A 27,056-nucleotide genomic window follows, 5' to 3' on the forward strand; every position below is an offset into this window, starting at 1 on the left:
GAATAGAACTTCCTTAAACACGAGGAAAGACCTGCGTTGGGCGGGAGCTGGGCGAGGTGGGAGGGTCGGCCATGAGCAGGGTTGAGCAGCGCAACAGGTGATTGATGGAAAACTGGGGACACAGGCCTAACCACGATAGCTATTGACGCCAGGTTTCTTCAAAGAGTTCAAAATGAAATCGACATGGTAACGGCGGAGGAATAATTCGGCATGGCACAATTGATGGGGGTCACAGCAGCAGGGGCCGTTGCAATGGCTCCATCATCTTTGCCAGCGTTCTGCCACACCTCTACGCAAGAGCATCTGACCAACATGCCATCTGCACTGAACCTGTCGCAGAAGAAGGCTTCCTCTGGAGGTATCCCTTCTGTCCTCAATGCAGATGACATGGAATTTTCTTCAGATGAGGATCAGGGAAAACTGTCTTACAATCGCCTCGTATTTGCCACTGCTCCCTCTGAAGAGAAAGTTGAAGAGGCCACCAAAGAGCCACATGCTGCCCTTCATCTGTAAGAATTATTTTCTAGCTCACGAGTTTTTGGTCTGATTGCATTCTTGTTTAAATGAGATTTTTGAAGTTAGTGGAATCTCCAAATTGGGTGTAAATATGTTGGAAAGGCTTCATTTATTAGAGTAAAAAGTTACGTGTGTCTGTGGATGATCAGCCTGATGAGATTTGAAGAAAGGAAATGAGAGAGAGTTACAACGCTAGTAATTAGCATAGAAATTGGTAGTTTAAAGTAATATCTAGATAGAAAGGTAGATGTATTATAAAGCCCATGCCTACCGTCATATTAATGTTACGTGTATAAGGCCCATAATCGACACATTTAAGTGGATTTAATAGATAGGTAGGTGTACTGATGTTGATATTGATGTAGAATAGTCCCCAAGATTGGCCTATGAGACAAATTGATGTTATGTATGTAATGTCCATGTCTCCAAAGTGGCATGGGTATTTTGTAATATGCTTTCTGTTTTGTGTCCATCTATATGCATCTCTGTTATCTTATGAGTGCAATAGCATGTTAAACTTGTAAATAATTCCCATCACAAGTATTTCTCTGAATGTATGGGTGCGTGCACTGTGATGGAGGTGTAACCTTGCTTTTTCTTGGTGTTACATTGATGTTAGAGGTTTCCCTTACTGCAGCTCCAATTTGGCTCCTAGTGCTCTCGAAGAAGAGAGCCCGACCATGTCCTTGATGGAGAATGACGAGAAAGAATTTGTTCCGGCCATTGTGAATCAAAAGAAGGTGGCTGATAGACAGCTGCCCTCTTTGTCTCCAGGCCTGGGTCTGCTTGTTGCAGGAAGCAGTTCTGTTTATCCAGCATTTCAGTCATTGCAGACTAACTCCAAGGTTCAGGTAGAGATTTACCATATTGCTGCTGATTTCTTTGTCATTTTGGCTTTGTAGCACTTGTTGATGAAGGTTGAAAGAACCGTCTTTTCCTTGTGTTTATAATGATTCTTACAACTACAAACTGATGTTTGGAAAGTTTATTTTTCTGGAAAAAACTGAGTTGAAATAAAATAAAGAAGAGAAAGATATGAACACACCTAAGGAAGGAAAGGGTTCATCCTGGCTGTGAGAGTACAGACCATAAGGGGGTGAAAAATAAGAAGGATACATCAAAAGGAAAGATATCTAATAATTAGAAAAATCCTTGAATCTTCTTGCAGGGAGAAGATGAACTGTCTCCATCTTTGCCATCTAAGTATCTTCTGTAGTTCTTTAGACTTCCATGCTTGTTGCATATGAAACCATACCATAGATATCCTTCATAATACCAATGAAACTAATGGACAAGGGTATTGAAGATGAAGAGTGGGTTTGACCATGAAGAGCTTCATTTCTCTCAATCCAGATCTGCCTCCTTCTCAGGCAAGTCCTCAGAGGAACATTCATGAAGCTACATTCCCCAAGTAGGAGGGATCTCCTTTTTCTGACACCATGAAGAACCAGTTTGCAGATTCCGAGTTTGGTATGCAATGGCTGCAGGCTCTTGCTTCCCAAGGGCCAACAACTATCTCTTTCATTAGGGTCTATTGTATTTTTCTCGCCGTCTATGTGTGTTACCTTCTCTTAGGCAAGCCATATTGCACAATACACTTGATCCACTCACGGGTGGGACAGAGGCATGAATACCACTTTAGAAAAAATAGCAAGATTCTTTTATTGGACTAAAATGCGAAACAATGTGTTTAAGTATGTCACACAGTGTTCTATTTGTCAAAAAGTAAAAGCCCCTAGGGGTAAAAAGCAGCAAGGTTTTTTTATGCCGCTGCCCATTCCCAAAGGCCCATTTCAGGACATTTCCATGCATTTTATGACTAATCTTTCACTTAGTTTGCATTCAAGGAAAATACTCAATGTTTAACCATCATTAATCGTTTGAGCATGTTCTGCATGTTAATTCTTTGTGAGGCCACAATCACATCACAAGATGTAGCATATTTGTTCATTAAGCACTGGTATCCCCTTTGTGGTTTGCCAAAGTCGATTGCGTCAGATAGAGATGTCAAGTTTACATCACATTTTTGGCAAGCTCTCTTTGAAAATTTTGTCAGTAAGTTGAATTTTTCATCCGCATTGCATCCACAGTTAGATGGTCAAACTGAGATCTACAATCAGTTGGCTTTTGATGTCTTAAAGTCATATGTGCATGTTCAACAGTCTCATTGGGAGCAGTTTCTCCTGCTAGTCGAAGCAATTTTGAATGATTCCTATTCCAGTGCCATTGGTAGAACTCATGCAGCATTTGACCGTCTGTTCCATTCTTTGCTGACTAGATCGGCTAGTTAGTTGTTTGATGCCAATGCCGAGAGCCAGTCCTTGGACGAGATTACTGAGAGTGTGAAGCTTCGTGTCACAAACTGGTTACGTGGCAGGCTCCCGGACACACACACCCTGCAGACCTCCTTAAAATGCGTTGACAGGCTGATGTGGCAAACTGTACGGATTGTATGGACGCTCGCAATCTGCGCTGACTGCTGACGTGGTAGATTCTCCGCTGGCCTGCTGACGTGGCAGTACGTACGGATCTCCGCAATTAACATTGGCCAGCTTTTGGGAATAATGCTTTTGAGTTTGAGAAGCTTTTGGTTACAATTGCTTTTGAGTAAAAGATTTTGGGGTTCTGCTTTTGGGCATCCCTTGTAAGAATAAATAAGTCCTTTGGGACTCACTCCTCAGAGCATCTGGACGCAGAGTTTGAGACTGAGTATCCACGGACTCTCTTGTACTTTGCACATAGATTAATATTAAAAGAAATACCTAAAGGAGCGCCAGTCTTTGGGGCCAATATCTCTTGGCACAGAGTGGGCCATGTCGTCTTTTGTGAACTGTTTGAAGTGAATCTTTGCTGTGTCGCGGTAGAATCTTGACTTGGGGTATCCAAGTTTGTATTAGTGGTAACAGAGCGCGGCCGATTTCTCTTCTACGGGGAAATCCGATCCTTTTCTCGCGACACTTACCGATTCCAACAAGAATCGGTCGACTTCTTTTGCATCTGTTGATGCGGGAGGAGATCATGAAGAAGATTTTAATGATTTAACAGAGGAAGAGTACGGGCCACCTCGGCCTACTCAATACGAACTTCAAGAGATGGAAGGTCGACAACAGGTTGACGAGTGTACGAAGTAGATGATTAAATTTGCAAAGGACCCTTAGTTTGCAAAATTTTTGTCTCATTAATTTATCGTGGAAGTGCATATCCAGTGGTAAAAAGCCACCGAACTGCCCATCAAACCGGCACTCAAGAAACCCATTTCTCTGAGGATGTTTACAAAACAAGAACTCCAGGAGGTGGTTCAAACTGTCACAAACGGAAGCGCATAGCAAAATAAAATATACTCGGAGAAATAGAAATTATCACTTAATACTAAAGCCAGAGGATATATAGAGAGAAATAGATAGAGAGAGAGAGAGATATAGTGAGAAGATCGACATAGTACTGGGGACCAAAAGATGGGCTGGTCCCCCTTCTTAATAGTATCTTTATTACTGAAGAGAAGTCTATACAAGCACTTGAACCGGACATATTACTACGCTCGTTATAGAATAAGACCTGCTTGTTCTTGGAAGCCTCGGCTTCCTATTCCTAGGGCAAAACCCCATTCCAAGGAACCTTCGTTTCTTATTCCAAATCCTCGATAACCAAGGTTTTCGCCTCTGGATCTCACCTTCCAGACTCAGGGTATAGCATCCTTGCAACTCTCTCTTCCGACTCGGTTTCCAGAGTCCTCTTCCTGCAGAATAACTCTGCTTTTCTCGGACACGAAGTCCTTCCTTGGGAATCTCAACTTGTGGATCCTCAACTCAAGAGTCTACCACTCTTGGATCCGTGGATCTACGTCCCAAACTTGGGTACAAAACCCTTGGGCTGATCTGGCTTTAGTACCTCAGAGCGCTTTTCTCCTTCAGAGGATCGTGCCTTCCTCTGTTCCTACTCCCTCGTGAAGAGGAAGTACACTTGCAAACACACACAAACACGGGACAACAATTCGTATGGCAAATCCACAATTGATACCTCTCGCTCTTTGAGCGGGAAAAGCGACCTCCGTGCTTTGTAGTCTCGCGATCTCTTGCGTTCGGCGGCATAGTCTTCTCTTGCTGACGCTGGTAACTTCTTTTTTGGGAGAGGTGTGTGATGCTTTTATACCTCCTTGGCCATGGCAAGAATAGCTGAGCGCTGGCTGCCCGCATAGAGATTGCGACGGAATTTTTTTTTTCCCTCTTCTGCCGGAAAAAAGGAAAGAGAAAACGCTGGCTGGTTTTGCTGCTTTATTTTCCAGGTGGCTGCCCACTTATTAAGTGGGCGGCCGGCATATTTTAAAAATAGTTTGAATTTGCCCAATAACTCAATAAAACCTTACAAGTTAAAAACAATGCTTTCACAACACTTCCCAGGCGTCCCTAGATGCAATCACATGCACAGTTGCAATGCAGACAGACTTTCTTGCAGGAAAGCAACTGCTTTTCCGAAAAGCAACCCGCTTTCTCAGAAAGCAACTGTATTTTCTCAAAGTTTCCTGTAACAAACTTGGACACTCCAAGTCGAGAATTTACCGCGACACCACAATAAATCACTTCAAAACAGTTTACAGTTAACAATTGATTAGACATTGGCCCGACAGAGTTCCGTGCTTAGAGATGTTGGCCCCAAAGACTGGCGCCCCTTTCGGTATTTCTTTTCTTATTAATCTGTTGCAAAAGTACAAGCGAGTGGGAGGCTCTCACTCTCAGACTCTGCGTCCAGATGCTGTGAGAAGTGGGAGGTGTGCCCACTTATTTAAAGGCTGTACAAGGGATGCCAAAAGCAGAGCCCAAAAGCTGGTAAATCAAAAAGCCTTTTAAAATAAAGCTTTCTCTCTCACAAGCTTTGCAAAAATAAAGCAGCTTAAAAATTCTCTCTTTTCTGTCACGTGACACATCCAACCCTATCTGTCCGTGGACAAGCTACAACATGACCAGGGTTCAATTCAGTCAAGTTAGTCTAGAATAGGAAGTGATTTGGCATTTTTGTGAGTCTGTTCGCAGACCGTGCATGTCCAAACACTTAGATTGGATGCATATCCTCTAGTTGCACACAGCATGATCATTAACATTACCATCAGAATCCATCAGGAGCATTTTTCAGTACACAGAACTTATTTTCCCTATTTTTGACATTTTTCACTTATTATTTTAAGTGATTTTTGTTGGAAACTAGGTAGGGCAATTTTGCTAAGTTTGTATATATCGAAACCTAGCGCTAGCACTTTCTGGCAGAAGAGGCAGCAGGAACAGTTTGTTCAACATGCAACTTCTCAGCAAGACTCCCCCCCCCCCCCCCCCCCGCGTGCGACAACTCTAGCGTTTTCACTCACTAGAAGGCCTAGCGTTTTTGCAAGATCAGCCAGCATTTTTGCACTTGCAGATCCAGGCGACAATACAACCTCATATCAGCCCTAGCGTTAACAGATTCCCCCACATGACAGCACATCAAACCTAGCGTTAGTAGATCCACAGCGACGGCAGAATTCAGCCCTAGTGTGTTTGGAGCAGCAAGACATTCAACGTTTTGCAATTCCATCGTGACAGATTCAGCCCTAAACTCAGCGTTTTCAGTTTTCAGCAGTCAAACATCACAGAAGGAGTCCTGAACCTCGCAGATCTCACCTTCCCGCAGCAGTTCCTCGCCGCACGGTGGGATCCATAGAAGTTTGCAGTTTCAGCCCAGAAAACGCAGATTTCAGCATCTGCGTTTTCAGCGTGTCGTCATCGTACCGTCGTCATCGACATCGTCACCGACATAGAGTCAGAATTTAGCAGATAAAGATTTGCAGATTTCAGCCCTCAGCATTTTCAAGAACCCAAGACCCACAAGAACCCAAGTTCGTGGTGAACTTAAGAACCAAAGATCACAGTGTATGGTCATCACCTGAAGTGGAATGGATACTTCGCATGGAGGTGATGGGCATAGATACTCACCATGGAGGTTTTCCTGACCCTCCCACAAGAACCCAAGTTCCTCGTGAACTTAAGAACCAAAGATCACAGTGTATGGTCATCACCCAAAGCGGAATGGATACTTCGCATGGAGGTGATGGGCATGGATACTCACTATGGAGGTTTTCCTGACCCTCCCCCTTCGCCATCTACGCCAGGGATTGCACCAAATCCTATGGAGGCTTTGGTCACGTCGATGATGGACATGATGGCACGACAAGAAGCGACTCGCGTTGCCTTGGAACGCGAGCACGATGAACGAGAAGAAAGAAAAGCAGCAAGAAAAGCAGAAAAAAAGGCCAACCTGGAACAAGCGCGCTTGGCGGCCAAAAAGAAAAAGGAAGACTTGGATCGTGAATACAAAGATAGAATGGCAGCCTTGGAGCGCGAGCGAGACACACGAAGAAAGAAGAGTGGCCTTGGAGCGCGAGCACGACGCACGCGACGAAAGAAAAGCCACCTTGAAGTTAGAGCGTGAGACCCAGAGAGAACAACGCATGAACGACTTGGTCCTACACATGCTCACCTCAAAATCCGAGCCAGCCAAAGATGTTGGTAGTTCCTCAAGTGGCGCGAGCCGAGATTCGGACTCCAACAACCCAGTTACAGAGAAGATCCAGTTCAGTAAGTATGATGATAAGATGGATGCTACAATTATTCATTCTTGGTTGCATCAATTTTATGCTTATTTTGCGACAACTAAGAAGACATGCAATAGCAAGGTTTTGACGGCAGCCATGTACCTTGCCGGTGATGCCATCAATTGGTACTACGCATGGCAAGAGGCACAGTTGGGCGCATACCTAGAGGAAGCCGAGGATGGCACGCCCCTTTTTTTCAATTTGGCCGACTTCCAAAACAAGCTCAAGACGCGGTTTATGCCCCCACAGTACCTCGTACGATTGAAAGACGATTGGCGTGGTCTCAAGCTAGTGTTTTGCAGCTCAACACTCAATTACGCCAATCGGATGCGGAGCGCAAGGAGGCCTTCCTTTATAGATTGGACGAGTATATCAAGTTTGATGTGGAGGTACTTGATTCAATCGATCTCAACAAGGCGGTAGCGATTGCTCTCGCACAGGAGATGAAGCACAAGGGAAAGCCTAAGGAAAACAAGGCTTCCACAAGTACCTCTCAGACTTCGCAGAACCCTAAGAACGGTAACTCTTCTAACCGATCTTCCAATAGTCTCTCAGAAAAGAACTCTCCAAATGAACCTAAGGGTAAAGCTAACACAATTGCTAAACCTAAGCTCACTCCATATGAAAAGGCAGAACAAGGAATTTTAGGAGGATACATCACATTGGAAGAGCAAAGCACTTTATTCTAAGGAAGGTCATTGTTTTCATTGTCACATCAAGGGTCACATAAAAAGAACATGTCCTAAGCTTGGATTGAATGAATCTAAAGAACCCACAGAATCCACTTTCTGTGTCAATGCAATAAACAAGAACACGAGTGTGACCCAAGTCTCTCATGATCCTCCCATTGATGAGTCTCTCATTAAGTGTTATGGTCATGTGAATGGTCAGTGTTTTGTGGTATTATGACCCAGGCAATATGCATGATTTGATTAGTGACTCTCTTGTCAAAAGAGCCCGCTTGGAAGTTCGTAAGACATCTCCTTTCGAGGTATCTAGCTTCTCTCCTGGTATGGACTCTCTCATCAATGATCACGCAAGAGTACCTTGATGTTTTGTTTACTGTTCAACAAGTGTCCTTCCGCAGAAAGTTTGTTGTCTCTCCTCTTGCAGGATGTGATATGCTTTTGGGCATTCGATGGTTTCGTGAACATAACTCTCATTGATTGGGTGGAAAATACGTTCATTTTCAATGCCAAAAGTGACTCTCTCCTTGTCATGCAAGTTGTTCATTGTTCATCTCTCATTTCTAATGTGCAAGCGAAGATTTAAAGGATTCCAGAGAAGGAGACTCTCTCAGTCTCGTCTTCTCCAAAGCATGACTCACATGATTTGCACGATAATGACAAGCATGATGATGAGCATAATGATGAGCATGATGATTTGCATGATCAAGATGTGATTTCTCACAAGCATGATGATTTGCAGGAAGATGATGTGATTATTCACGAGCATGATGATGTGATTCTTCACAAGAATGATGGGTTAGTTGATACTTTTTCTAGTGACGCTAACCTCATTGCAGATTCGATTTATCACGAAGAACCGATCTCATCTCTCGAGTCAAGGTACAAAGAATCTCCACAGGAAGTATTATGTGTTCGAGTGATTAGTCAACACGCATTGTTCGAGTGTTTTATTCGTGATCGTTTCCTGTATTTTAGTCAGCGTCTTTATGTGATCCCTTTTCCTAGGCATGCCATATTGTACGTTGAGCACGATTCACTCGTGAATGAGCATTGGATGTATGTAGATTTCTCATGAAAAGCTGAAAAGTATGCATTCAATGAAGTCACATTCCATGTCTCTTCCTTGGCAGGACACAGTATCAGAAAGAGCACAAGAAAGATTGAGCATCAAGCATAGGCATTTCCATTGTGTTTTTCCACAGTTGATTGATTTAGATCAGAAAGTCGAGATTCGACCCCATTGTCTACGTGTGTTTGATGAACCGTTTGGCACTCCGTCACTTTGTTCATCTGCATTGCATGCACAGTTTTTTCGAAGGAATAGAATTTTTCCAGTCACTTTACGTGGAATGGGTATGTTCATGTTTTTGTGTTGGAAGTGGTTTCAGGAATTTTCAACCTCGGAGATTCTTGAAGAAGGTAGACGCATGACTATCGACAAGGTTGAAGCATCGAAGGAGCCACAGATGATTTTGTGTCGCTTTCGGCGCGGCCTAAAGAAGCAAGCGTTGCAGACCTTTATGAAGTTCAAGTATTGCAGACCTTTATGAAGTTCAAGTTCAGAGTGGGCCGGCGAAGAGTCCTTTCCAGGATTCCAAACCCTGTTGGCGATCTCCCTCGACGCCATACAGTTTGGTACCAGTACCTCACTTTGAAAAGGAGGGGATGTCATGTGCACATCTAACCCTATGTGTACGTGGACAAGCTACTTCATGGCAAGGGTTCAGTTCAATTCGGTCAGCCTAGATTAGGAAGTGTTCTGGCACTTTTGTGAGTCTGTTGGTAGACCGTGCATGTCCAGACACTTAGATTAGATGCATATCCTCTAGTTGCACACAACATGATCGTCAGATTCCATTCAGAATCTATCAGGAGCATTTTTACAGTGCATAGACCTAATTTCCCTGTTTTTGATATTTTTTTCACTTATTTATTAAGTGACTTTTGTTGGGAACTGGGTAGGGCAATTTGCATAAGTCAATATATAAGCAATCCCTAGCGCTAGCATTTCTGGCAGAAGAGCAAGGAGAACACAGGCACGGGTTGCAGCAGGTTCCTCCCTCTCTCTCTGAAGCAAGATCCCTAAGGAAGGCTGGCGTTTTCCCTTCAAATCAGGCCAGTGTTTTCAGCACTGCATAGTAGCGTTTTCCAGCTTGCCTTGTAGCGATGCCAGCCCATACACCCTGTTTTCCCAGCACCATAGCCAGCGTTTGTGAAGCTGCAGATTCAACGTTTTTGGACGTGGACAGCCAGCGTTTTTCAGCAATAAGGACCAGCAACTAAAGCCAGCAAAATCAGTGATCTATCCACCATCAGATCCAGCGTTTTCCATGACCAGTAAGCCAGGGTTTCCAGCATTCAGTTTTCAGCCTTAGCTTCGTCATCGTTGTCCGCACCGTCGACCTCGGCATAGCAGCATTTAGACTCATTGCATCAGCCCCTTGTGTCAGATTGTGCAATCAATAGCATAGACCTCTCTCGCCATCGAGAGAGGGGCCCTTGGAGGAGGGTTTGACAACTTTTTGGTGTCGTATTCTTTTCTCTCTATCTCTCAGTCTCAGCACCTTCATTCACAGTGTTCATCCACTCTGTTTGTTTCCATTGCACTCTCTCACTAAAGGAACGGAAGGCTCTCCCTTCGGTAAGTATAAAGAACCCTTGAGCACAGTTCAAAGCACTCATCTTGAGCAAAGTTCAACATTCACTTCCGCTGCACCTTACAACTCGTATGCTCCCGGCAAGGTCCGGAGCGGTGCAAAGGGTGTGGGGAGGGCGGGGAATCAATGTAGCAGCCCAAAATGGGCTGAAAACATAAAAAACAGCAATGGTAGGTGCATGAAATCTGATGATTTGAAGAGGAGGAAGACTGGCAAGGCACCGGATGCCGAGCTAGTGTGGAAAGGCAAGAACGGATTAGGCAGAGCTCTCTGTAACAAACTTGGACACCCAAGTCTAGAATCTGTTGCGATCCCAAAGAGAATCACTTAAAATACTTCACAACTTTAAAATCACAGTTCAATCCGAGACGACACGGCCCGGCGTAGTTCCGTGCACGGAGGTATTGGTCCCAAAGATTGGCACCCGTTTCGATATTTCTTTTATATTAATGCTTGATCAAAGTTACAACTCCTGCAGGGTCCTCCGCTTGCGTCTAGATGCTCTGAAGAGTGAGGCCCTTAGGGCTCTTTTATTTTTACAAGGGATGCCCAAAAGCAAAGCCCCAAAAGCAATTAAACTCAAGAGCAAATTGTTTTAAAAGAAACTGGTCGTGAAAAACTGCCAAAAAGCATCAACGCAAACTGTTGAAATCTGTACAGTCTACACGTCAGCATGTCAGCGCAAAATTCGAAAATCTATACTGTTGCCAGCTTGTCCGTATAGCTCTCTGTCACGTCATCTGCTAGTGCGAATCACAGGGTCTGTACTGCTGTCTGCGTGTGTGTTCGGGAAGAACGGTCATGTCATCAATTTGTGACATACCCTCCTCTTGAAAGAATTGTAATCGCCCTCGATTACGCTTGGAAAACTGACAGAGGCCATAAACCAGTTCAATAGACACTTACTCTAAGTACCGACGCAGTAGACACGACACCTCTAGTACTTGTACAAAGACGACAGTCATATCACTGCATATGACATCACATGACATCAGATGACAATCGATCATAGAAACATTCATTTCAAATCTCAGACCATGACTGCGAGCAACTTGTTTAGTAACAACATCTAGATCCATTCCGGACCTCACTGATGTCAGGTTAACTAATCCCATATTGCGATCATGTCTATAGGGATTTTCGACTCAAGCACTGTCGTGTGCAAGTAGTCATTCCCCTCAAGCACTGTCGTGTGCGAGAATCGCTCGCCTCAAGCTCTGTTGTGTGTGAGAATCATTCGCCTCAAGCATTGTTGTGTGCGAGAAATCTTTTCCAGGGATCCCAATTCATCACTAAGTTCATACCGAACAGAGTGGTCCAGTCATTCATTCCATTGAATCAGTTGTGGTTCATGATTTGTAATCAGGTTTATTCGGGAGCTATCACTGCTCCAATGTTATGGTCTCATTTTTAGTTGTATTCTTTGTCCAGAATTAACAGATTCTTTCATAAAACATTGTTCTATTCAAAATTAAAAATCATCTTCCAAAAAGTCTTATTTCATAAAGCAAAATAATGCTAGTTCATCCATCATTTTCTATCTAAAATTTGTTCTGGAAAGAGTATCCCCTTGTCGTGCTGTCCTTTCAATTTGCTAGTCAGTCTGATTCTTGTGCCTTTTTGGGGCACCGTGAAGCGAGATGTCCTTGTTCTCCTTGCCTATCACCTCCGGAGGGTGATAGAAACTCAGCTCGTTGGTGTTGTAGAGTACGTTCAAAGCATGAATGACCTCTATATAAACCTTCACCTACTCTTGGGCACTGACGACGTGAGTAGGGATGTCATAGCTGTTGTCCAAGCTATGCATGATAAAGGTGATAATCTTATTCTTCCTGTTTGGACAAGCAGCGAAGTTGAGATCACATATTGTCAAGTTTGGTTCTTTGCTCTTCGTAGGTTTGTAGTAGTATTCATTTTTCGATTTTGTATTTAGCTTACCTGAGGACTTAAGAATGTGTTCCGTTAGAAGTTGTTGTGTGAAGTTTGATTTTTAGGATTAAGTTTTTAAGATGTCTCATCCTTTTTTACTTAAAGTTGAGTACCTGTTTTAAGCCAAGTAAGTTGCGTCAACTTATTTTACACATACCTTTTCTAAAAACATTTTTAAGTTAATAATGTTTTGTTTTATCTAGTTTTGTTTCGTAGCAAACAAAGTGATTTAGTTTGTTCTGTTTGTTTGTTTTTGTTTTTCTTTTCTTTTCTTGGTTCCTTGCTTTTATAGTTTTATGAGTGCTTTATTCCCTCTTATAATTCGTGAGTTCATACTATTTTGAACTTATGAAGGTATATTTTTCAGTCATCTTGCGGACATGCAAATCTTTTTGATTTTCGTCCGAGTGGTGACCAGCTGTTGAGCTTCATGAAGATATATTGGGAGGGTGTGTATACCCCAACAGCTATCGATCTTATACTCATGTGTCGATGTGATTTTATGTGTGTATTATTTTTATTCCTTGTTTTAAATAAACCATATTTTTTTTATAATAATAAGAAATGTGTCTTTTTGTAATTTTGGTTGTATCTTGATTTATTGTGTAGAGCTTCTTTTCGTCTTGATTTTTGGTTTGTTTGAGTGTCATGTCTTTTATTTTTTAATTTGTCTTGATTTATGTATTTGTTGTTTTTTGCTTTTGATTGTGTGTATGTGGGTTTGGTTATTGTTGTGAGAAAGTTATAAATCTAACTTTGTAGATTGCATGTTTTTAATAAATAATTCTTTTCTCTTAAAACTCTTAAAAAATAAAAATAACATCTTAATTTGGGTCCCTTGGATCAAGGGTTTCTTGTGTGGTTTCATGAAATATCTCTTGTGAGAGGAGAGGTTGAGTAGTGATTCTAGCAAGGGATCACGGGCACTCGATTGCACGCTATTGTCGATGATCTTTTGAGTGTAGCAAGCAGCCTTATTTAAGGACCTCACTGCTTGGCAGCAGCCTTGCTATACAAATGAGGGGTGTGGCTAGCACCAATCTAGCCTTAGGATCTTTAGCCTTGAGGCGGGCGTTGATCTGAAACACTGACCTTACTACAAAAATGAAAAACATTTTTACTTCTTCTTCAGCTTCAACGAGCAATGTTGATGACTCTCAGGTACGTCTTTTCGAACCTTCTTTCTTTTCAGTAGCTAGAAGTAGTCATAATCTGTATCAAGAAAGATTTAAGTTTTTAGCTAAGTCTAATTTGAAGAATTTGCATGTTTTTGGTGATGGTCCTATTCGTTCGGCTTCTTTTAAGAATGTCTTAGTTAGTACTCATTACACAAGTTCTTCCATAAAAGCCCTCAATCGTTTGAGGCGTTTAAGGAAAAAACATCTTGTGGTAGATCGTCCTCTAAGTCCGGTTCATACCTCTCAAGTTATTTATGTTATTTATAGTATTTACGATAGTTCTATGATGTATGTTGGCCAAACCTTTCGAACAGCTTTTGTCCGTTTTCAAGAACATGTAAGAGAAGCCATAAAAGTTCAAAGTAAGAGCACCGTACGTGAAAGTGTGAAACCCTTGTATGCGGCAATAGCAAAACATGGCTTTGAGTCTTTCCGTTGTTTTCCCATTGAGCACATAGAGGGTAATTTTAGAAACTCTAAAGAGTTCTATAAATCAACATGGCCTCGAGAGTTGTTTTGGATGAGAACTTTGCATACTTTTTTCCCTAAAGGTTTCAACTTGGAAGGAAAGTCTTCTTTACGTAAAAATAAGACAATTTACCATAAGAAACCTATGCTTTGGCGAAGGCATCCCAAACCCGAGTTAGTTCTCCCTTCAAGTCAATTTAAAAGAACTTGGATTCCTGAAGGTTCTTCTTTAGATCCGCCTTCTATCCCTGAAATCAATCCAGTTGTCTTGCACAACACTATTTCTAGTAGAGTACAAGGTCTCCCTAGGGCTTCAATCTCTAGAATTGAGAGTGATGACCCTTCAAACCATAGAATTTTTGCCTATAGAGATTTCAAGCGGAGATTGATTTACCTATCTAGAGCCATGGAATTGGGTTCTTTTTCTTATAAATTATTTGAAAGGTATAATATAAGGATCCTATTTAAGCTCTTGTATACCCTTGAGAACTACTCTATGAAGATTTGGAGTTAAGAGAGTCTCATAGTACTCAACTTCGAGTACTGGTAGGGCAAATTTCTGAAGTCCAAATGTCCTAGTATGAAAAATCCCTTTGTTGGAAAGAAAGATTTGTTGATAACTATCTTTACCTCCCCTGACTTAGACAAGATTGGATTAAGCTCTATTTTGAGATCTCAAGAAGCTTTGGATGCTCTCCCTCCTTGTGTGAGAAAGGTATGGAACCATCCTGTCGTAGCTTTCAAATATGTGAAAACTTTAGGACAAAAAGCTTTCAACTATAGTGACATAGGACGTAATCTTAAAAAGAAAAAAAGGCTAGCAATCTCAAGTATTGATTGCCCTTGTAGTAAAACTGTCTTTTCTTCTTACGTAAATGGAGCTTTGGGTCATGTAGTTACTGCCAATTGTTCTATCCTTCCTTCGGATTCTTTGAAAGACCTTTTCTCAAGAGGTACTAAATACAAGCTCCCTTTCTCAAACGACTCTTGTCTTCTCAAAGCCATAGAAAAAGGAATTTCTAGTTTCGTAGTAAAGTTTGAGGAGTCTTTAGGAGTTCAAGGTATTTTTACCCATTGGAAGTCTGTAGTCCTCAAGAAAGCTTCTTTGAAATTAGCATCTTGCTCTCGGAACGTTTCTTTAGGAAGGAATAGCTTATCTTCTTCTGATCGTGATGCTCTTAGGAAATTTCATCATGATTTTGTAATCTCTTATGTAAATAGGTGCCCTAATAACTTCGTTGTTACGTGCAAAAAGTTCTATTTAGAATGCTTGTTAGGTGAAGTAAACTCTCAGACTTACATTGATTGTGATCTTTCAATGCAAGAGGTTATCTTGAAACATCAAGACTTTTGTAAGTCTTTTGGTTTCAAGTGTCAGCCTAAATTACCTTTTTTATATACCGTTTGGAAGTTCCACAAGAACCCTATAAAGCCTAGATTTATAGCTGCTTCTTGTAACACCTCTTTGACTGAGGTTTCCAAATGGCTTAGTTATTGTTTCAAAGCCATTTTACCTAGCGTAAATGAATTGTGGAAAAATATGCTAAAGGTAGCAGACGTACCTACCGATTCAAGTTGGATTTTAAATGATTCAGTAGGTGTGATTTCTGTTTTAAAGTTTTTGAACTCTTCAAGAAGCCTTAAGGAGAAATCTTATCCTTTATGTCTCCAAACTTTTGACTTTACAACGCTATACACGAAGCTAAATTTGGAGGCATAGTCACATGGGGACGTGGCGGGTCCCGGGGACGGGGGACGCGACAGGGGACGCGCTTTAAAAAACACTAATTCTTTGCAAATTTAATACTGAGACAATAGTGAACACTTAGCACAAGATTGCAAAGAAAAAGTGGTTTTTGCATTCATATTACATAACACCAAAATATAACATAGGGCGTGCGGCGCGCGCGAGTACAAGTCTTCAAGGAAGTGGCCTTGAGCCTTGAGGCTTGGGTATGATAGTAGATACTATGAGGGTATGAGCCTTGAGGCTTGGAAGTGGGTGCTCTTAAGTAGAAAGAGCTCGCCCCAAAATGGGGGTTTGAACTTTGAATTTGAAATTTGAAAGGCCCCCCCCAAAGTGAGATTTTGAAATTTGAAATTCCCCCCAAAAGGGTGCTTTTGAATTTGAAACCCCCCCCCCCCCCCCCCCCCCCCCCCCCCAAAAGTAGGCGCTTAAAATTTTTTGAAATTTGAATGGCTGCAGCCCTGTCCCCTGCCCGCGTCCCATCCGAGATGGTCACCGGGGACCCGCGTCCTGGGACCCGTCTCCTGCCCCGTCCCCTGTGAGGGACATCCCCACGTCCCAAAAACGGGTCCCCGTCTGCGTCCCGACGTCCCCCATCCCGTCCCCGCATAAAAGGGCCGCGTCCCCCCGTCCCCTGTTTCTATGTTTGGAGGACCTTAAATTTAGAGTCAAGTCTCTTATTTCAAAAGTTTTTGTGTACAAGCTTGAGAAGGATAGGTACAAGGCATTGCTAGTAGAAAAGTCAGCCTTGAACTTTGACTTCTTATGGCTGAAAAGTAAGAATGTGGATGTAGACAAAGCAAGAAAGAGATTTACGAGGATTGTAGATGACATTGACATCATATCTTGGTTAGATTTTCTTTTGGACAATTTATATATAACCATCGGCGACTCTCTTTTCAAGCAAACAATTGGTATCCGTATGGGCACCAATTGTGCTGTTTTTCTTGCTAATTTCTATCTTTTTACTTATGAGTTTGATTTTATGGAGCGTCTTGTCCTCGCTAACACTTGCCCAATATTTTTGCACAAGTTATGCAATGTAAGACGCTTTGTAGATGATCTTTTTGTCCCCGACGTTCCTTCTTTTCAAGATTTTATGTACTTGAATTCGAGTTTTGTAGGCGGAGGAATTTATCCCAAGGAGTTTTGTGAACTTAACTGTACCACAAATAGTGATTGTTGTGCCTTTTTAGACCTTAAGATTTTTCAGACTCCCTTGGGATTAGAAGTAGATATCTATGATAAGCGCCTTGAACCAGAATATGCCAACCTAAAAATCATCCGTATGCCTCACATTTCTTCGAACATTTCTCTTTTAGCTAAGTACGGTGTCATTTGCTCTCAACTATTTAGATTTTCTCGTCTTTGTTCTAGTAAATTTGCTTTTGTTGTTCAATCTTGCCATCTTATTTCTTTACTAGTTGAAAAAGGATACTCATTCAAAAGAATCATGAAAAACGTTCGTTCATTTTTGCATCGTAGTAAGTTTATTTTTAATGTTTCTTTCTTTGGAATGTTCAAGATAATTAGTAGTAAATTCAATAGAAGTGGGGAGCTAAAAAGCCCACTTATTGTTTGACTTAATAACACCTTATGTTGTTGTTTTGATCTTTAGCGCTTCTAGTATGTTTACTATAGCTTGACAAATTGCTAGCCTTTATTATGGCTGAGTATGCCCATCACCTTCGGAGGGTGATAGAAACTCAGCTTGTTGGTTTTGTAGAGTACGTTCAAAGCATGAATGACCTCTATATAAACCTGCACCTACTCTTGGGCACTGACGACGTGAGTAGGGATGTCATAGCTGTTGTCCAAGCTATGCATGATAAAGGTGATAATCTTATTCTTCCTGTTTGGACAAGCAGCGAAGTTTAGATCACATATTGTCAAGTTTGGTTCTTTGCTCTTCGTAGGTTTGTAGTAGTATTCATTTTTCGATTTTGTATTTAGCTTACCTGAGGACTTAAGAATGTGTTCGGTTAGAAGTTGTTGTGTGAAGTTTGATTTTTAGGATTAAGTTTTTAAGATATCTCATCCTTTTTTGCTTAAAGTTGAGTACCTGTTTTAAGCCAAGTAAGTTGCGTCAACTTATTTTACACATACCTTTTCTAAAAACATTTTTAAGTTAATAATGTTTTGTTTTATCTAGTTTTGTTTCGTAGCAAACAAAGTGATTTAGTTTGTTCTGTTTGTTTGTTTTTGTTTTTCTTTTCTTTTCTTGGTTCCTTGCTTTTATAGTTTTATGAGTGCTTTATTCCCTCTTATAATTCGTGAGTTCAGACTATTCTGAACTTATGAAGGTATACTTCCCTTTTTTGAAATATTCATCTCTCTAGTCTTCTGTCAGTGAAGGTCGTCTATCTCTTCGTTGATTGTTTCTGCTATGACTTGTTGGAGGTTCATCTGATGGGTAAGTCAAGTTACCCGAATGTATAGCAAATCCTCGCTTTGCATGTCCCATCAATTGTTGTATAGACTCGGACTTCTTTTCAAGATAGTAGTCTCGAATTTCTTTGGAAAGTCCTTAAAACTGATCTTCTTAAAGGATGAAACATGCAGAAAAGTTTCCCAAAATCTTTCATAGTAAGAATCCAAAGATTTTGTTTTGATCATCCGAATATGGTTCCAATCAGTAATCACGTCTGGTTCGTATTCTTGTGTGAGCCATGAAGAATAAAGAGTTTCTTAAATTTCAACCACTTTGTTGGCGCTTGTTTCCTTAAGAAGATGAGCTGCCGAAGATGAGGACGAAGTGGACAATCCTTCAAAGCATACACGCTGCTTCTACTGGCGTTTTCAAAAGTGGATTTTGACCCAAGTAACCGGGGAAATTAGTTCCCTTGTTACGTTTCTTTAGTTGCTTTTCCGACGGCTTCTTCGTGTCCAGAAGCTGATTGATTTGGGCCTGGACCGCATCATGGAGTTCTTCTTTAGTAAGCATTCTCGGAGTAGGAGGCTTCTTGATTGCCGGTTTGCTTGGTGGCTCGGTAGCTTTCTGCCACTGAGTATGCACTTCAGCCATCGACTGCTGGGTCAAAATTTTTGCAAATTGGGGATCCTTAGCAAACTGAAGCATTTGGTTTGTGCACTCGTCAACCTGTTGTCGACGTTGCATCTCCAAGTGTTCATACTGTGTGGGCAGAGGTGGCCTGTACTCGTTCGTTGCTAAGTCGCTTGAATTTTCCATATTGCCTCCTCTCGCCTCAGCGGTGGTAGAAGAGGTCGACCAATTCTTTTCGGAATCCATATGTAATGTGGGATTCTTTATGGCTTTATGCCCTGTAAGATAGAGCGATGAAGACGGGAGCGCCCCCAATGCGCGATGTACAAAGGGTGGGAGTGGCTAATAAGTCCGAGTTGGGGGCCGTGCCCCGGAGATTCTTCAATAGCAGTTTCCAAAAGTGATAGGACCTGTATGCTTTGAGAAAAGCACACGCCTGATGCTCTGATACCACTATAACAAACTTGGACACCTCAAGTCTTGAATAGGTCACGACCCCAAAGAGAATCACTTAAAATAGTTCACAACTTTAAAATCACAGTTCAATTCGAGACGACACGGCCCGTCATAGTTCCGTGCCTAGAGGTATTGGCCCCAAAGACTAGCACCCCTTTCGGTATTTCTTTTATATTAATGCTTGATCAAAGTTACAACTCCCGCAGGGTCCTTCGCTCTTAGATTCTGCTTCCAGATGCTCTGAAGAGTGAGGCCCTTAGGGCTCTTTTATTCTTACAAGGGATGCCCAAAAGCAGAGCCCCAAAATCAATTAAACTCAAAAGCAAATTGTTCCAAAAGCAACTAGTCTTGAAAAACTGCCAAAAAGCATCAACACAAATTGCGGAAATCCGTACAGCCCTGCGCGTGAAAACTTGGCCGATTTACAGGGGAACTGTCCCATTGCGAGCGGGAGCACCTGAGACACGCGTAGGCGTGCTCGCTCCGCTCGAAACAGTCCAAAACAGAGAATTACAGCCTGCAGTGTTTTTCTACAGGTTTAGGGTTTTGCACCTAAACTGCAGGGAATCGCCAGGGGAGCTTCAGAAAGGCCTTGGGATGCGTGTACAGGGCAGTAGGCACCTGAAAGGGGCAAAACAGAAAATTACAGCATGCTGAAATTGACTTGCAGCTCACTGGAAAGCTTCCATACCGCAAGGGAAACTGTCCTTGACGTGTACTTTTTGACCTACAGGGATATTTGCATCGTTATGTTGGTGAAATTGGGTCAAAAATCTGCAATTACAGCCATGGACAGGTTGGTGAGGGCTAGGTGCAAGGGTTCGGATCGTTTATTTGCGAGTGGAGCCTCGGGAAAGCATTGGGTGCTTGTACACGCCATTTTGGAGAGATTTCCCACGAGGAATCTCGTCTAATTCAAGGGGAAAGTGACCCTACAGGTGCGAGAGCTCGAGGGCTACCTAGAAAAGTGATCGGCACGCGGATCGGAGCGCAAAACAGAGAATTCAATGAGCTGCAATTTCTCGCCAGGTTTTGCAATGCGCTCTAAAGTGCGTGGAAAGTCTATGTTTGCTTGGGATTTTGTCCGTGGAGACTTCTACTGTGGTTATGTTGCCGAAATTGGGTTGAAGTAGAGGAATTTCAGCCCGAAAAAAGTGGGACATCTTATGGAAGTTTATAGGTTTTTCTCAAGTATAATAAGAATAAAGAAATACCGAAAGGGGCGCCAGTCTTTGTGGCCAACAGGGTGTCGTTGTCTGCTTGGTAGCGTTCTAGTTGCCAGGCCCTGGTTTGTCTTGAAGTGTTGAATTCCAATCACAGGCTTATTCGTGAAGTTTCTTTGTGTGTCTAAAGTAAAGAAAATAATTTCGGGTGAAAGCCAATGCCTACCGCCCCACGGGCCGGTTTCAAGGTTCCATTGCCAACACCTACCGCTCCACGGGCCGGTTTCAAATGCCGTCACAAGCAGTGTTGCAAACTGTTGTACTCCACCAATGCAAGGTGAAGATACTGCGTGAAGGTCTTGAACTGAGTGTGAAAAAAACTTCTTGTCGTAAAAGAAGTGCCAATATACCTACAAGTGTCTTGCCCAATAGAATCTCTGGTGTTTGTAGTCAAACCGTCTAGAGAAAATGGGGAAGCCCAGGAACCGTCATGAGTGACCAGAAGCCTGTCAATGCATGAACCTGCAACCCAGTGTGGCTAGGTGGCTAAGCTATGTAAAACTCCAGGAAGGCCAGATGTAGCAATCTGTGCCGTAAACGTCCTCCGAATCAAGGAAAGCCAGACTAAACAGTCTGCACTGTATAAGCTACCGTAAGCTGCAGCAGTCACCGATAGACCGCACGGACCACCACCGGATGGTGTCCTGTCAGTAGGTAGGGTAATCTAAGATGAGGGGAAAGCCAGACTCAAAAGTTTGCATTGTGAAGGGCCTCTGAGAAGAGTTATGGTCAGAGCAAGCTGTCTGTGCCGTAATCATCCTGTATGAAGTAGAAAAGCCAGACTGAGCAGTTTGTGCTGTGAAGATCCTCTGAAAAGAGGAAAGTCCAGACCAATCTGTCTGCGTTGTCTTGCCTGTATCTCCTACCTCCAATCCTCCGGTCTCGACGGAAACAAAATCCGCGCCAACAACGCCACCAAACCGCGTCTCGGTGTGGCTCTCCATGTAAATGAGCTGGGAGTGGCCTACTGCCCAGGTCGGGGGATAAGTCTGCTGGAAGGTTACCAAGGGTGAGCGTAAGCAACTTTGAAGGTAGCAATCCAAATGATTAGGAGGGTAGAAGAGCAACTGCACTACCATCCAAGCCAAGCTCCGGGTGACTCCGAATGTAGTTGCGTAATGATGCTTGATCTCCCGCATCTTGCGGGTAAACTCTCCAAAAGAGTCCAAAGCACTGAAGTCCCACTCTAGTCTGTAGATCCAAGCAATGAACCTGTCCAAGAAGAGATCTAGGATCCTCTCCTTAAGTCCATGTAGATGCTCCTGTGTAAGCAAGTGATCTGGCATGTCGAGGTCAAGTGGTAAGTGTCTGTCGACCCAAGATGGTGGTGTCTTCCTGGGAATGTCGGAATCCCATATGCCATGAGCATGGCCATATCTCGTGTGAACTCCTCTGATGAGTGCATAGGTGTGTCCATAACAAACCGCAAGTCACCACCCCCTCTGGAGTGCGCAACCGCTGAAGAAAGGCTGGAATGAATGGATCTCCCAAGGATTGTATGCCCGTAGATGATCAAGCCGATGTCGAAGATACTGTGTACTGCAACAGTCACTGAGAGATTGCATGGACCATCACCGGATGGTGTCCTGGCAGGAGGTAACCTTATCCTTTGTAAAAAACACAAGCCAGGAGGTTGCTGTCCACCCAAAAACGCAACTGCGAGGTGATGAAAACGCTGCTGTCCAGCGATTTTCAGCGTGCTCATATGTTCCCGGCAGGGTCTGGAGCGGTGCAGAGGGTGTGGGGAGGACGGGGAATCAATGTAGCAGCCCAATGGGATGAAAACATAGAAAACAGCAATGGTAGGTGGCTGAAATCTGATGATCTGAAGAGGAAGAGGACCGGCAAGTCACCGGATGCCGAGCCGGTGTGGAAAGGCAAGATCGGAATGGGCAGAGCGCTCTCCCCTCATCTGCTGCAAAAACGCTGCAAGCCTGACAAAAAACACCAGATTTGGTTGAAAAACGCAAATAGAACAGAGGGGTTTTCCGTGACGAAAAGGCCCAAATAGGCCAGCAGTTGCAGCTAGAATGCAAAACGCCAGGTATGAATGCAAAAACGCAGGTGGAGGGGGACCTCCGCATGAAAAACGCCTGTTTCTTCGCGTGCCTGGTCATTGCAAAAACACTGGCGTATTTGTGCTCCTTTTTCAGAAACGCGGTCTGTTGAAGCTTGGGGAGAGAACCTTTGCAGAAGCGCTGGTCCCATGGAGAGCCTGAAGCTGCTGCTACCATGTGAGTGCGCGTGTGCAGAAGAGAGAGAGAGAGAGAGAGAGAGAGAGAGAGAGAGAGAGAGAGAGAGAGAGAGAGAGAGAGAGAGAGAGAGAGAGAACACAAACGCAAGAGATAGTGAAGAGGACCACGAGCAGAAGACCCAATACACAATAACTAGATGATGATGTGGAAGTGGGTACCCCCCTGGCCCCATATATAGGTGCCCAAGGGGAGGTAGGGCAAAGTCTGGAAAAAATCCCCCACGACCCAACAGAAAAATGATATATGAGGGCGCCAGGACAAAGTGTGCGACCGGCCCCAAAGTCGGGCGGCCAGGCCAGGTACAACCTAGACTATGGGTGGCCAGCCCGGAGACATACTAGCCGTACAAGTATGCCCTAGACCTGTGAAACAGCAGAGTGGTGTAAGTCTAACACTTGCTAGGTTATCACTTTTTGTGACACCCTTTATGATTGCACTCTTTTCTCAGTTGTTTTCTGAAACTGCTTGGTGGGTGTGTGTTTGAAGTGTTCATTATAACTGATTCTGTGTGTCCAAATGTGCACCCGTCAAAACTGAAGTCTAACTTTTTTAATTTAGGTATTTTGCACACCCACAGGTTCTAAGAAGTATGCCAATTTATTGCGGGAATGTATCTCTCATGAAGCTCTCAAAGAGGGCATGCAAGCTCACAGTTTCCTGCTACGAGACAATATTGATGATGATCGTTTTCTTGGAAATATCTTAGTTGAGATGTATTATAAATGTGGAGCTCTTGAAGAAGCTCGTTGGATGTTCGACAGACTGGATTCACCAAATGTTTACAGTTGGAATAACATTATTGCAGCATATGCTCATCATAGGTGTGAAGAAGAAGCTTTACACCTATTTCACGAGATGCTAAGCTATGTGGAACCCAATAATTTCACTTTTAATATTGTTTTGGGTGTATGTGCCAATCTAGAAGCTCTTGATGAGGGCAAGTTTGTGCATAATCAGGTTGTATACTATGGACATGATAATGATATTGATATTCAAACAACCTTACTTAATGTATTTGAAAAGTGTGGAAGGACAAATGATGCTTTAAGAGTTTTTAATAAGCTACATACACATACTGTAGTGTCGGCCACAGTCATGATTGCAGCGTATGTGCGAGAGAAGCAATTTAAGGAAGCTCTGATGTTGTTCAGATATATACAGAAAACAGGGATTGAAGTAGATGGGTTCCTCCTCAGCACTACATTAGGGGCATGCTGTGGCCAAGAAGAGTTAGAGGAGGGCAGATGGATTCACTGTTTAGCTATCCAGGGTGGTTATGTATCCGACATTGTCATTGAGACTGCACTTATAATCATGTATGGAAACTGTGGGTGTTCTGATGGTGCAGAGACAGTTTTTCAGAAATCAGTTAGTAGAAGTGTTGTGCTATTTACCTCTTTGATAACAGCATATGTGCAGCTGGAACATTCTGAGAAGGCTCTTCAGATTTTTTGGCAGATGCAGCATCGGGGTATAGATGTCAATGAGGTTACGTTTGTGAGCATTCTGGGTGCCTGTGCAGACGGCCCATATCTGGAGTATGGACAGATGCTTTATCACCTGATTATTAATCATGGGTCTGAGTCAGACTTAGTTGTGGGAAGTGCCATCGTAAACATGTTTGGAAAATGTGGTTGTCCTGAGGATGCACACAATGTGTTTGACAAGTTGTCTAAACGAAATGTTGTCACGTGGAACGCGTTAATCACATCATATGTTCAGCTCGGAGATGGAAACATGGCTCTAAAACTTTATAGGCAGCTTCTGTCCGAAAATCTAAGGCCTTCGGAGATAACTTACGTCTATGCACTTGCTGCTTGTGGAATACTTTCTTATTTAGAGGAGGGAAAATCTATTCATATTAGCATCACTAAAAGTGGGTTAGAGTCCCATGAAAAAGTTGCAAATGCTCTTGTGAGCATGTATGGCAAATCCGGAGGTTTGATGGAGGCCCTTGCAATTTTCAACAAATTGCCTGAGCAGGATGTTGTCTCCTGGAACTCTCTTGTCTCGGCATATACTTACCATGGACGCCACAAAGAGGCGTTAGACTTCTTTGAGCAAATGCAGAAGGGAGGGGTCAAGCCTGATGGGGTTACCTTTATTAGTGTTCTGTCGGCTTGTAGCCATGCCGGATTAATAGTTGAGGGCCTGCAATATCTTTTTGCAATGAGCCAAGATTATCATATTGAGCCAACAATCGAGCACTATGGATGTGTACTTGACCTTCTGAGCCGCGCAGGGCAGCTAGAGAAAGCTGAGGATTTTATCGACAAAATGCCAATTTTGCCTGATTCTGTCGCTTGGAGGAGCTTTTTAACTGCTTGCAAGCTCCATGGCGCCTCAGAGCGAGGTCGGCATACTGCAGAAAATGTCATCGATAGCAATGCGCAGGAGGGCCCTCTGTATGTTCTGCTGGCAAATATGCATGTTGCAGATGAAGTATGAATTATCTTGTAGGGGGTCTGTTAAAGCCACAAACATTTCCCATGAAGGACAAGCTTGTGTTCTCGAGATTGAATGATCTCAAGCAGCCTTATAACATTTGGTACATTAAGGTACAAAAAGGCTTTGGGCAAGGTTTTATAAGAATTTGGCTTCATCTGAAAGGCTCTTGAAGGTATGCTTCGATCCCTTCAATTGTAGAAACCGGCCTTAGAAAAAACACACAAAACTGCGGAAAGGTTCCGACAAATTGTGAGCAGATGTATCCCAATGCAATATTTTTGATATTGCACGCAAGTGAGGAGTTAATTTATTGTTGCAAGGTTTGAGATTGTTGTTATGATATGATCTGTGGTCATGAAACAGTGACGAGCTCAAGAGGGGGAGTGGTGGTGTCGTGCTTAAGAAGGCTCTGAAGATTTGATTCATTTAAAATGGCCTTAGAAAAGACCTGTCGATGGTTTCAGGCTTGATTGCATATGGCAAGAAAAGCTACAAAGGCTTAAGAGAGTTAATGACTGATTGTGGGCAGATATCTATTTGTGCAATGTGGCTGATGCCTCAACAAGCAGTTGACGTAGAAGTTCATGGCTGCATGGTCTGTGATTACCGTTTATCATTCTTGTCGCCAGGAAATAGCTCTTCAAGGGAAGAAGCAAAGGGGTGAATGTCATTGAGCAAAGATTAATCCTAAGGCAAGAAGTAGCAGACTGAGACACAGGAAAAGTGGGATTATGATATCATCATGGAGTATCAAGTGGAGGGGGGCATACAAGCAATGTTGTGGGTTCCATCTCTTTTTGCGCCCCCCCCCCCCCTTCCCCACAAAAAAATAAAAATAAAACTCTGCACCTCCGCGCCACCCCAGCGCGGATAGTGCCGCATGCAAGTGAGGACTTGTTTAATGCTGCAAGCTTTGAGATTGTTGTCATGATATCTCTGGTCAGCAAGGCAAGGGCATGAGCTCAAAAAGGAAGGTGCCATTCTTTAAGAAGGCTCTGCTAAGACATCAGAAGATGCTGGCTTGATCAGAATGCCTTGGAAAAAGATGTCTCTTTGATTTCAAGGAGGCAAGGAAGGATGTACAAGGCTCGACAGTTTTAGGACTGTTTGTGAGGAAATATCTCTTCGAGCAATGTGGCATAATGCTAAAACAAGCGAGCATTTGAAGTATTCAAGGGAACAATCCTAGTAAGGGGTGGTGTTTCATCGAGCGAAGATTAGTCCTAGGCAAGGAATACTAGTCCGAAGTGAGTGGAAATCTGATGCGATCAAGCGAGATTGATCTATTGTTACCTTGTGAATATCTTTTAAAGTTTTGGACTCCAGCTCTTTTCCTTCCTGTGGGATTGGTAGGTAGCTCTTGTTCTGGTCTATAATAGCACTCCACATCACTTTCTCCCCAAGGCCACTGTCATGTCAAGAGCTTTAGCTCAAATGGACCTGGTGCTTTTAAAAGGTGGTAGTGGCCTCTTATGTCAAGAGCTCTAGCTCAAATGGACCTGGTGCTTTTAAAAGGTGATATCCCCTTGTGGTATTCAGGATATCCACATTAGATGTTGAGGGACCAAAAGAAGTTAATGATGATTATATTATGGATCTATGATACTTTCAAACTGAACAAGTTACTTTGGGAAAATAATGGAGCAAGCTTGGAGAGGCGAGTCTTTTTTGGCCAACCTCCTCCCATGCCCCATGACCAATCTTGCACCCCTCCCATGGGGTCTTTCACTTCCCCACTCTTCCCTTCTTGTACATCTTAACTCCTCCATCCCTCTCCCCTTTAACTCTCACCTCACCGCTAGTTTCCTTACAGGTGAGGTGAGCAGAAGTCTTTTCCCAGGGCCCCTTTCTCTTGCTCTTTCTTTTT

General features: G+C 43.0%; 1 protein-coding gene across 1 annotated transcript; it reads left to right on the plus strand.

Annotated features, from left to right (window-relative positions):
- LOC147418043 (pentatricopeptide repeat-containing protein At5g27110-like) lies at positions 1–26,746 on the plus strand. Its single transcript, XM_086506607.1, has 3 exons — positions 1–509; positions 1,154–1,367; positions 23,300–26,746. The coding sequence occupies exons 1-3, from the start codon at positions 211–213 to the stop codon at positions 25,187–25,189; spliced, it is 2,403 nt and encodes an 800-aa protein (XP_086362733.1). The 5' UTR covers positions 1–210; the 3' UTR covers positions 25,190–26,746.
- Positions 26,747–27,056: the final 310 nt, after the last annotated feature.

Source organism: Adiantum capillus-veneris, chromosome 30, assembly GCF_014529385.1.
Source record: "Adiantum capillus-veneris isolate H3 chromosome 30, ASM1452938v2, whole genome shotgun sequence".
NCBI lineage: Eukaryota > Viridiplantae > Streptophyta > Polypodiopsida > Polypodiales > Pteridaceae > Adiantum > Adiantum capillus-veneris.

Coding starts and splice junctions, on each gene's coding strand:
- LOC147418043 (XM_086506607.1), top strand. CDS start 211: ATGGCACAATTGATGGGGGTCACAGCAGCAGGGGCCGTTGCAATGGCT. Junction 510..1,153: donor CCACATGCTGCCCTTCATCT/GTAAGAATTATT, acceptor CCCTTACTGCAG/CTCCAATTTGGCTCCTAGTG. Junction 1,368..23,299: donor AGACTAACTCCAAGGTTCAG/GTAGAGATTTAC, acceptor TTTTTAATTTAG/GTATTTTGCACACCCACAGG.